Source organism: Abrus precatorius, unplaced genomic scaffold, assembly GCF_003935025.1.
Source record: "Abrus precatorius isolate BTA unplaced genomic scaffold, Abrus_2018 Scaffold9, whole genome shotgun sequence".
NCBI classification, from domain to species: domain Eukaryota; kingdom Viridiplantae; phylum Streptophyta; class Magnoliopsida; order Fabales; family Fabaceae; genus Abrus; species Abrus precatorius.
The window spans coordinates 21,398,985-21,411,210 of record NW_020874439.1 but is presented as its reverse complement, the minus strand read 5'-3'; the positions used below and the strand labels follow the sequence as shown (position 1 = coordinate 21,411,210).

The following is a 12,226-nucleotide window of genomic DNA, read 5'->3' as shown; positions in this document are numbered from 1 at the left end:
TAGCCTCAACTTTAACATCATCCATTCTCAAACCAACATCACCAGTACTACAAATATGAATTGGACTTAAAATTAGAAGTGGATATATATATTAAATGATAGAATAAAGAAGAATTTAACCAGTGAGAACAAGAAGGAGACGTCATTATAAAACTTAAACATTGTTATGTATTTTTATAATATGAACAAACTATTCTTAAGCTCAACCAAACCATAGACCCTAACACAAAGTGTTCCCAAGTAGACACCCAAACATGGCTTAGCACAGCTCTCACTAACCTTGAGACATGCAAAGCTGGGTTCTACGAACTTGGGGTTCAAGACTATGTGTTGCCTTTAATGTCCAACAACGTTACCAAGTTGCTAAGCAACACCTTGGCTCTTAACAAGGTTCAATACGAAGAACCAAGTTACAAAGATGGTTTCCCAACATGGGTGAAGCCAGGGGATAGAAAGCTGTTGCAAGCTGCTTCTCCAGCTTCTAAAGCAAACGTAGTTGGGGCAAAAGATGGTTCTGGAAAGTACACCACTGTCAGTGCAGCCGTGAATGCTGCTCCAAAGAGTAGTAGTGGAAGGTATGTGATATACGTGAAGGCAGGGATATACAATGAACAAGTTGAATAAAGGCAAATAATATCATGTTGGTTGGTGATGGTATGGGCAAAACCATCATCACAGGTAGCAAAAGTGTTGGAGTAGGCACCACAACCTTCCGTTCAGCCACTGTTGGTAAGCCAAAAGATAATCATAATATTCATCTTCTTTTTCAACCATGTAATTGCTAAAATAATAAACAGATTTGTTAACCTATTTTTTAAGTCACAAAAGCAACCAATAATAATAATAATAGAAATATTTACTATGTTAGATATACAAAATTATGATCAATACATTCTTATAATAAAATCATATTGTTATTAGTTATTTGAACTCGATTAAAAAAATTGAAAAATAAATTATGAGAAATATTGAATTATTCAAAGATCAAGACTTAACTAGTATACATGAATTGTCGCAGCTGTTGTTGGAGATGGATTCATTGCTCAAGATATCACGTTTAGGAACACTGCAGGTGCAGCAAACCACCAAGCTGTTGCATTGCGTTCTGGTTCAGACTTATCAGTATTTTACAGATGTAGCATTGAAGGTTATCAAGACACATTGTATGTGCACTCTGAGAGGCAATTCTATAGGGAATGTGACATTTATGGCACTGTTGACTTTATCTTTGGTAATGCTTCTGTTGTGTTCCAAAACTGTAACCTTTTTGCAAGAAACCCTCCAAACAAAATAAACACAATCACTGCCCAAGGAAGAACCGATCCAAACTAAAACACAGGTATTTCCATTCACAATTCAAAGGTCACTGCTGCCTCAAACTTGAAACCAGTTCAAAGCTCGGTTAAGACATGCCTTGGAAGGCCATGGCAACAATATTCAAGAACAATTTTATGAAGACTTATTTTGATAGTTTGATCAATCCAATGGGTTGGTTAGAATGGAGTGGTAACTTTGCTTTAAGTACTTTGTACTACGAAGAATACATGAACACAGGACCAGGTGCTTCAAACGCAAACCGATTTAAATGGTCGGGTTATCATGTCATTATTAGTGCTTCTAAAGCTTCAAAATTCACTGTTGGAAATTTCGTTGCTGGCAACTCATGGTTACCTTCCACAAGTGTTCCTTTCACCTCTGGTCTTTAAATTTTATCATTTGTTAGTAGATTTATTGATTTGTTATTCTTTTATTTTCGCCCCTTCAACATATAAGTTTGAATGATGTTTTATCAAATACAAGAAGAAAATTTACTTAGCTAGTGGTGATAATAGCTTTATTATTCTTTATAAATTGTTTAACCAAATTCATTTGTATAATGTGAAAAAGTTGATAATAGTTTGTACTTTTGTTAAACTGGATTTCTTGATTTTACATGATTCTTGTTTTTAGTTATGTTTCAAGCATGTTTTTTTATTGAATCAAAATAATTACCATTACTAAAATTTATGTACCAAGATAAATTGTCTTGTTATCGTGTCAGGATTTGTTACTGTTATATGTGCTGAATTATATTAAGAATATAATTAGTGATAAAATATACGAAACATCCGTCTTATATGTTTTTTCTTAAAAAAAGTTTAATGTTAAAAATATGATTTATTATTTTTATTATTTATTAACATGTAAACATACATGCATGGTCACTAATCAAAGCAATTGAACTTATCTGGGAGAATGTAAAATTTCTCTAAAAATTAACAAACTTAAGATATTATCACAAGGTGCTTTGATTATTTACTTATCTTTCACTTCATATGGAGTATAAATAAATGTATTTTCATCTTTATCTCCTTCAAGTTTTATTTTAAAACACTTAATTTTATACTTCACATGTTTTTAGAACTACCATTAATTAATTTATACCAGTAATTAAGATGATGATAATACCCATAACATCTTGATCATTTATAAATTTTAAGTTTAATTCAACAACGTTTAGATAGACTACAAAATTTAGTGCTTCTACATTTTTTTTGTATTTTATTTTTTAGAAATATTAGCTACATATTATTTAATATTATTTTAAATACATACTTTATTATCAACTAAATTTATTAAAAAATATAAAATTATATGATTTTACACGTAATTTAATAAATTTTATTCATAATTTTATAATTTTTAAGTTTCATCCTCAACCTTTATTTATTTCTAGTGTAAGTTTAATTAAGTGAATTTATTTAAAACTAAATTATAAGGTTTGCAAATTAATATGTAAATTATACATAAAAATAAAGGCAGAAAAACTTAATTTCTGTGAAATTTCTCATTGTCATTATTGTCAAAGTTGTTTATTTGACATTTTGAAAACTCTCAAACCAGCAACACATCATGTGTGAGTTGACCGCCAAATGCTTTACAACTCATTGATCTCTGTACGTGGTCATTTGTTCTTCTTTAAGAGTGTTGTTTCTTAATGACACTTATCTTTATTAGAAAAAACATTATCGCATATGCTAATTCGAAAAGTTATAATAGTGAATTCTTTTGAAATATTTTCTAGTAAATCACAATATGTACATTATTATTCATAGCTATATATACTTGTTTCACATGCAAGTCTTTTTCAGTAATTAGCGTACTTGCATTAATTTGCAGATGATTTTTTTTTGTTTGGAAAATAATAGGGTCACGTGAGGAAATGAAAATTTTAATTTCCCAACGTAAATAATTTCTTGAACCTATGTGCCATTCCATATTCCAAACTATTAGCCAATCCACGTAACAAAACGAATAAGCATGACGCGTTTCATTTCGCCACTAAAGTATTGCCACATGTCAAGTCAACGATGCTACGCAGGTTGAAAGTCAAAAGACATGCACAAGTCATATTGCAACCAATCATTTTTTCTAACAACTTCCACGTTGATTGGTAATAAAAGCTAAGGTTTGTAGAAATTAAATTATTTTATAGAATAAATATATGGTGAATTAATAAAATTAAGATATTATATAAATTGCTTATTTAATTTCTTATCAACAAATTATGTACCCATAGAATAATTTAGATAAACACAAAACTAAAAGCGAAATTAAAGAATATGCATGGCCATGCAGAAGCAAAAAGCGACAAGCAATTAGAAAAGTAAAAGTCAGAAATCAAAGTTGAGCCTCGGAAAAGTAGAGTGTGTTGTGTGCTCCGCCGACAATATATTATAACGATCATGTCTTGCCATTCTCTATAAATAGGCACCAAATTAAGACATGAAACACCATTCATCAACAAGCAACTCATTCAAACCATTTTCTCTTTGATTTACTCCATTTTCTGTTAACGCAAATTATCCATAGCTCGAAGAAATCAAACTATGGAAACTTTCCGCTTATTCGCAACCCTTTTATTTGTTCCCTTGCTGTCTTCCTCTTTAGTTTATGGTTATTCTTCGAATGACATCAAACTTTGGTGCAACCAAACTCCAAACCCTCAACCGTGTGAGTATTTCTTGAGCAATAATCCCACTCACCAATACACATCCATCAAACAAAAATCCGATTTCTTCAAACTTTCATTGCAACTTGCTCAAGAGAGAGCTCTCAGAGGCCATGCAAACACTCTCTCACTTGGCTCAAAATGCCGTAACCCGCGTGAAACAGCTGCTTGGGCTGATTGCGTTGAGCTTTACGAACAAACCATTAGTAAACTCAACCAAACCGTAGACCCTAACACCAAGTGTTCCCAAGTTGACATCCAAACATGGCTTAGCACAGCTCTCACTAACCTTGAGACATGCAAAGCTGGGTTCTATGACCTTGGGGTTCAAGACTATGTGCTGCCTCTCATGTCCAACAACGTTACCAAGTTGCTAAGCAACACCTTGTCTCTTAACAAGGTTCAATATCAAGAACCAAGTTACAATGGTGGCTTCCCAACATGGGTCAAACCAGGCGATAGAAAGCTGTTGCAAGCTTCTTCTTCAGCTTCTCGAGCTAATGTAGTGGTGGCCAAAGATGGGTCTGGTAAGTACACAACCGTCAGTGCAGCCGTGAATGCTGCTCCAAAGAGTAGTAGTGGAAGGTATGTGATACACGTGAAAGCTGGGGTATATAATGAACAAGTTGAGATAAAAGCTAAGAACATAATGTTGGTGGGTGATGGTATGGGAAAGACTATAATCACTGGTAGCAAGAGTGTTGGAGGAGGCACCACAACCTTTCGTTCGGCAACTGTTGGTATGTTTAGCAGTTTCATTACATTTTTATATTTGCCATTCAGTTTGAAAAAACATATTTTATATTTTTATTCTATAATTTATAAACAAGAGATACTGAAAAAGAAAATTATGCTTTAAAACACATTTTTTGGAAATAAAAAACAAATGAAATTAGTGTGATTATTTAAGATATCTACTTCTAGTAAGTCTCTCCAATAAAGACTCATCACGCGTCTTCTTTCTAAGCTTCCGTCTCTCACTCAATACAATGATTAAGTGTAATTTTCTGTATATATAAACAATAGCAATGATTTTAATGGGTTTTACTGGTGTTAACTCTAGTTATTTTTTAAAAATAACATGAAAATAAAAAAATTCTCAAACTGAATAACTTTTTTTTCCCTACATGAATTTATTATACGAAACAAAAATTGATTTACAGAAATCTAACCAAGATTAAATTCTTGCAGCTGTTGTTGGGGATGGATTTATTGCTCAAGACATCACATTTAGAAACACTGCAGGAGCCAAAAATCACCAAGCTGTTGCATTGCGTTCTGGATCAGACTTGTCCGTATTTTATAGATGCAGCTTTGAAGGATATCAAGACACACTATATGTCCACTCCGATAGACAATTCTATAGGGAATGTAACATCTATGGCACAGTTGACTTCATATTTGGTAATGCTGCTGTTGTGTTCCAAAACTGTAACATATTTGCAAGAAACCCTCCAAACAAAGTTAACACAATCACTGCCCAAGGTAGAACCGATCCAAACCAAAACACAGGTATTTCCATTCACAATTCAAAGGTCACTGCTGCTTCAGATTTGAAACCAGTCCAAAACTCTGTTAAGACTTATCTTGGAAGACCTTGGAAGCAATATTCAAGAACAGTTTTCATGAAGACTAATCTTGATAGTCTGATCAATCCAGCAGGTTGGTTAGAATGGACTGGTAACTTTGCATTAAGTACTTTGTATTATGGAGAGTATATGAACACTGGTCCTGGTGCTTCTACTTCTGGAAGAGTTAAATGGCCAGGTTATCATGTGATAACTAGAGCTTCCGAAGCCTCCAAATTCACAGTTGGAAATTTCATCGCTGGAAACTCGTGGTTACCTGCCACCAAAGTGCCTTTTACCTCTACTCTGTGATTATGTCGTGTTCATTATTTATTGATTGTTTGATTCGTTCCATTTCTTTATTTTTTTCAGTCGTTGAAATAATGTTATCCTAGGTTGCTAATGCAATAGTAAACTTAATATGTACAATTTATAAATAGTTTTGTTTTGTTGAATTTGATTTTTGTATTTATAGGATCGTAACGAGATCGATACGCATATATATTCGTCAATGTAACAAGTTATACTCAGTAGATCACCTCTCTCTATATATCTATCTATCGATATCTACCAAAAAGAATAGTTTTCAGATGTAATTAATATCTTCAAATTCATGTATGCGTGAAAGTCACACAACTCAATTCGTTTCACGTTTTACTCCTAACGGCTAACACAACCATAATTGTGAAACCCAAAGTAGATAATTCTAGTTGAAAGATTTCGTGTTTTACCCTCTCTCCCTCTCTCTTTCTATGTTGTTGTCAATATTTCATGTTTTACTCGTAAACAAATTTATGTTTAGGGTCATTGGCTTTGGACTCGTGATTTTTGACGTGTGTGAGGATATAGAATTCGACAATGGGGGCATAACCCATAAAACGTTGGGCAACTTAGTCAGTCTACCGTTCTAATATTAATCTGAGACAGATTAAAAGAAAAGCTCAACCAAAAAGAAAAGAAAAGATAGGCTTCAACAAATGAAAAACTTTGACCAAAAAGAACAAAAAATAATGAACATGACTCGGAATGAGAGCACTCGATCAAAAACATTAACATTCCATCTTAACACTCTCCTTCTTACTTTTTAAACTCAACACTTGTCCCCACATTTTGGATTTCACCAAAAAAAAATCCATTTGCATCGTCACCACCATAACCATTCCTTTCAACTTCAACAGAACTCCACATTTTCCTTCCATCTCTGGTGCTTTCAATTCAAATAATCAACAACCGTTGCTTATGATATATTTTGCTGCTATAAGGACAGTAACCGAAAGGGAAAAAGACAATATTGGCTGAAAAGCTCTGTCTTGAATGAGGGCAATCAAATGCCAACATATACACAAGGTTCCTATTGGAAAAAAAAAACAAAGAATACAAAAATAGTATAAGATAAAAAATAAACCACTATTTACAGCTCATGATAGCTAAATATATTCTAGAGTCTTCTAGAGTATTTTTAGCATTCTATAATGTAGTATTTGTTCTTAGCTGATGAATGTTGAGGCCCATCTTTAGTTTCTTTGTGTATTGACAAAGAATGGGGATCAAAGACATACAAAAATTTTTAAAGTGGAAAGTTGGGTAGTTGTGTGTTTAGTAATTCAAAGGGAGTTTGATTTTGAGTAACTAGTGAAGGGACATGGTTAATGAGATAAACCACATGTTTAACAGCATATGACCAATCATGAGTGGGAATATGTGATTGAAAAAGAAGTGTCTTTACTACATTGAGAATATATTGATGTTTACGTTCAACTCGAGTGTTTTGTTGAGGGGTGTTAACACAACTTATTTGATTTAAAATTCCTTTAGATGAGAAAAAAATTTTAATGAAAATTTTGGACCATTATCAGATTTAATACGTTTAACTTTTGTTTCAAATTGATTTTCAATTAGGGTGATGAAATTTTGAACATGAAATTGGACATTTCCTTTTGTTTTTAATAACACCACCCAAGTATATCTACTAAAATCATCAACAATGATTAAAAAATAACGATGACCATGAATTGAAGGAATGAGACCAGGAGTGGTAGTTATTATCAGTGAGTGCGGATGTTGTGACACCCAAGCGCTAGGCGTGGGCAGGGAGTGGCCGGTGCAATGTGACACAGATAAGGAGTGACTACCTGGCAAGCTTCCAGCGGTAAAGGGCATATGAATGAATCGATCTTACACTGAAATTAGAGGGATCCAGAGGCTACCAGTGAGTGCGGGTGTTGTGACAGCCAAGCGCTGGGCGAGGGCGGGGAGTGATCGCCGGTGCAATGTGGCACAGATAAGGAGTGGCTACCTGGCAAGCTTCTAGCGTTAAGGGGCACATGAATGAATCGATCTTACATCGAAATTAGAGAGATCTAGAGGCTGTGTAGGTATGAGATTATACAATTAAGGATAGCTTAAAAGAATTGATTAGAACTACCTATATTAACAAAATGCATTTACTTTTTGATGACCTGTCACTTAAGGTTAAGTGACCTTTTAGGAAGTTTTCGGGAAGTGTGTGAGTGAGGATAAAGCACATTGAAAAGTTGTGGGGACAATCGTCAGTCCTGAATAAGTTATCAGGCTATTACAATAATAGTATCAAAGCAGACTTCTCTTTGACAATGATGGAAGAAAAATTGTCACTAGCATGAATATGATAGCGACTAAACAAGTTGTGTGGGATCATAGATAAGTTCATTGTTTTGCTGATGGACCTCGAAATTTGCAAACAATATTGGCTGAAAAGCTTTGTATTGAATAAGGGCAATCAAATGTCAATATATACACAAAGTTCCCGTTGAGGAAAAAAAAACAAAAATAGTACAAGATAAAAAAGAAATCACTATTTACAGGTCATGACAGCTAAATGTATTCTAAAATCTTCTAGAGTATTCCTAACATTTTGTAATGTAACATTTGCTTTCAGCTGATAAATATTGAGGCCCATCTTCAATTTTTTTATGAGCTAAAGTGATACTATGTTCTTTTAGCTGCCATTACCATATTTTACTATACCAACACCCAATGGGTTATCGGCGCCACTCTTTAACATTATATTAATTTCTTAACCCAAATCAATGTTAACATTAAATAATTATATAGAACATTAAAAGTTAAAAATTTTAATTAGAATAATTTTGATTGACCATCTGTTTAGTTTGACGACTTATATATATTAGAGGTGCTTTTTTTTAAAAAAAATGTTATACGACATAATATCTAAACATTTGGCATGTGTTTACTAAATTATGAAACCGATTAGATTAAATTACACGCTAATAGTCAAATTTTGCTTAATTTTTCAAATAGTTAAATTAACACTACGCCAAAATGGAAGTCTGAGAGTGATTTCGTTTTAAATTATAGTGTTTAGAACTGATTTAAAATCTTGCACCATCTGATGTGTTATATTTAAGAGAACAGTTAAACAATCGATCTTAAAAGTTAAGATTGGATAGCGATTGTTGCAACCGAGCGGTCGCAACGTTACGGCGAAAAACGTTTTCAAATATATCAAAGGAATCGTCACTAAAGTTTATTTTAAGAAAACCTTGAAATTTTTTTTTTAAAATATTATGATTTTTGAAACCAAAAATGAGTTCAAGAGTCATTTACATGTGGGGAAGGTATTAGCACCTCACAACATCCGTTTAAAACGGTTACCTAAAATTAATTGTGCAAATTTATTTAAATTCTAAAAAATATTTATTTAATTCCTAAACATTAATTATTTTTATTTTACAAGAAGAAATATTATTTATTGAGATATAATTTGAGTTATTTTAAAAATTATTTTGACATGACGGGTACGGTTCCCGCTCCTACGTATCCCCAGGTGCAATGGAAAACTCAAAGTCATGTAGTTCTATCTAAAAATTATGAAATTAGTTGATTATAATTAAGTTTAGTAAAATAAAATTTATTTTAAAATTAAAATTAAAATTATTTTCGTAAAATTATAATATTTAGGATACAAGATAACGCGGTTATACATGTACCCTAGGAGAAACAATACAGAAAGTGAAGGAATATCACATAACTATACTGCAAATCGTTAAATATATTTTATTCGTAAATGAAGTATTTGAATTTTAATTTTGACTATGATTAATGGTGAAAAAGAATTTAAGATAGCGTAAGCTATACATTAATCTCTTATAATTTTTGGATAATCAAAGGCAATGTAAATTACACATCAATATTATAAAAAAAAAATTGTATAATATAATAAAAATGGAGAAATGATTTGTTATTTAACTTATCGAAATCAGAAATATGATTCAGAAAATTTTAAAGTATGAAATTAATTTCATTTAATGAAATGAATAAATATATTTGAATTGATTAAAAAAAATTTAATAATAACAATAAAAAAATTAAAACTTTGTTTGATAAATTTATGTTGTATAAAACTTAATGTAACGTTGGTACACAGATGTTCTAATAATTTATAATAAGTAAAGATAGAGCTGCTACACATTAGTATTATAAGTTATTGTGTTAATAAAATAATTTCTATTTAAATTGATTGATTAGTAAAATAATGATTATAAAGAATACATTTTGATTGATTATTAAGATAATTTTTTAATTAATTATAGACTACATATAATAAACCAATGTTGCATAAAACTTTAGTTAACATAGGTACACTCGAGCTTTATTAATTTATAACACATGACAGTAGAGAAGCTACACGTTAATGTCATAAATTAATATAAACATGTGCTATTTATTATTAATGATATAAGAGGAAGTACTTATATATATATAAACTTAAGTTACATCAACATTCTATATAATAAGTAAAACAAAAGATAATAATCTTAAATTAAAAGAAAAATAATTAATCATAATAATAAAAGTCTAAATAATCAAATAACGTGAAAATATTTTGGAAGAATTTATTATCGAATTAAATTTTACAATTAAAAGAATTCAAGTATAGTAAAATAAAAGGAAATTACATTGCGTTGCATTATATTGCATTTAACCTAATTTAAATAATTTCTCATTATTATTTCAATTATTATTATCTAAAATTAATAAAATGTAATTAAGAGAAGTTAAGTCAAAATAAAAAATAAAGATGTAAAATTAAATATTTTACTTAAGACAATAAAAGATAAATAAAATATAAAACAAGAATAAAATAACTAAACAAATTTTCGTTTACCAAACAATAAATAAATAAATAAAGTTACTAAAGAAAATAATAAAAAAAAAGAAACCACATAGATGTAACTAATGCATTGGATTGTAGATGTTGTTGGTATATTGAATTGGAACAGCACGAAGAAAAGAAAGTAACCCCTTCGATTAAAAGCTAATGAAATAATAGATAAATAATAAAAAAAAGTTGATTTGACTGGATATGGCTTATTAGGTAGCGTATACTGCTAGCGTTCAGTCTTTCAAGTCATTATTCCATCAAAAGAAACGTAATATTATTAAAATATATTTTAAAAAATAAAAAATAATAATAAAGCTAAAAAAATACCTAGAACCACTTCATTTTTGCAACCTCATTTTAATCAAATGCTGCAAGTACTCACGGTGTCATTCTCACAAACTCTCATTTCTCATATTCATGGTTCATTTTACAACTCTTTCATAGTTTTTTTCATTCATATCTACACAAATACTTCAAGAAAGTCGAAGGTAAGAGGCACCTGAAATAGTTATGCTTTTTACTTCTGAATTTTCTAGGTGCCTCTATAAAAAAAATTTCTCTCCTTCTCTGAAAAATGATTGTGGCCTCCTCTCTTCCTTTCCCAGCTCTTTCTTTTTCCTCTTCCTTTTAAAAGATTTTACCGCTCTCTTAATTTTTCATTTATGAAAAGGCCTTCCCTTCCAAATTTTTTACTTGAGCTTTTATACCTCATTCCATCTCACGTTTTAGGATTTTTTTTATTTTTTTTACAAAATGCCAAAGTTCTGAGTTTTCCTTTCTTGTGTATGGAGTCAGTTTTGAAATTGCAATGTAAACCTGCATGGTGCAAGACTTTCATTTTCATGATCCGGTCTCTCTCTTTTTTCAAAATTTTCTATTTTTCTGTAAAATAATTTTATTTTATTTTTATAAACTAAAAAAAATTTGGAGGCCATTCCATAGATGCAAAAATTGGTATTCACAGCAGTTTCACACGGAACCGTTCACCAAAGTATAGGTATAAGATTAGAGAGCGATTTTACGTTAAACTGCTTTTCAAAGTATAAATGTAGACCGCGAATCTGAAATTTGAAATTGGTTTCTTCTTGAGTTTTCTACTGCAAAGTAAAATTAATTTATTATTACGTTTAAATCAAAATTTGGAATTGATTTCTTTGTGAGTTTTCTTTATTTTTATCACAAATCAAAATTGAATCTTGAATTTATATATTTGTTGTTAACCAAACAATCCACATCTGCATAAATCAAACAGAAAAAAAAAATTAGTAGGATGATTTTTAACGTTAAAAGAGAGAAAAAAAGAAAGAAAGAGAGAATGGATGATTCACCGTTAACAAAGAGAAGAAGAAAGAAAGAGAGAATGAAGAAGTATCTACATATGTGAAAAAAAAACTAATTTGTTAGCGCATAAAATATGAAGAGAGCAGACTAACAAAGAATGAAGAGTTACCTATATATATGAAAAAAAAAACTAATTGTTAGCGCAGAGAAGATGAAGAGAGT

At 30.9% G+C, this 12,226-nt stretch overlaps 1 protein-coding gene and 1 pseudogene across 1 annotated transcript; both read left to right on the top strand.

Moving 5' to 3' along the window:
• Positions 1-180: 180 nt before the first annotated feature.
• Positions 181-1,706, top strand: LOC113850987 (annotated as a pseudogene).
• Positions 1,707-3,869: 2,163 nt separating this feature from the next.
• Positions 3,870-5,871, top strand: LOC113849586 (pectinesterase 2-like). The gene is made up of 2 exons (XM_027479587.1): positions 3,870-4,731; positions 5,183-5,871. Exons 1-2 carry the CDS (start codon positions 3,870-3,872, stop codon positions 5,869-5,871), a joined length of 1,551 nt encoding a protein of 516 aa, XP_027335388.1.
• Positions 5,872-12,226: the final 6,355 nt, after the last annotated feature.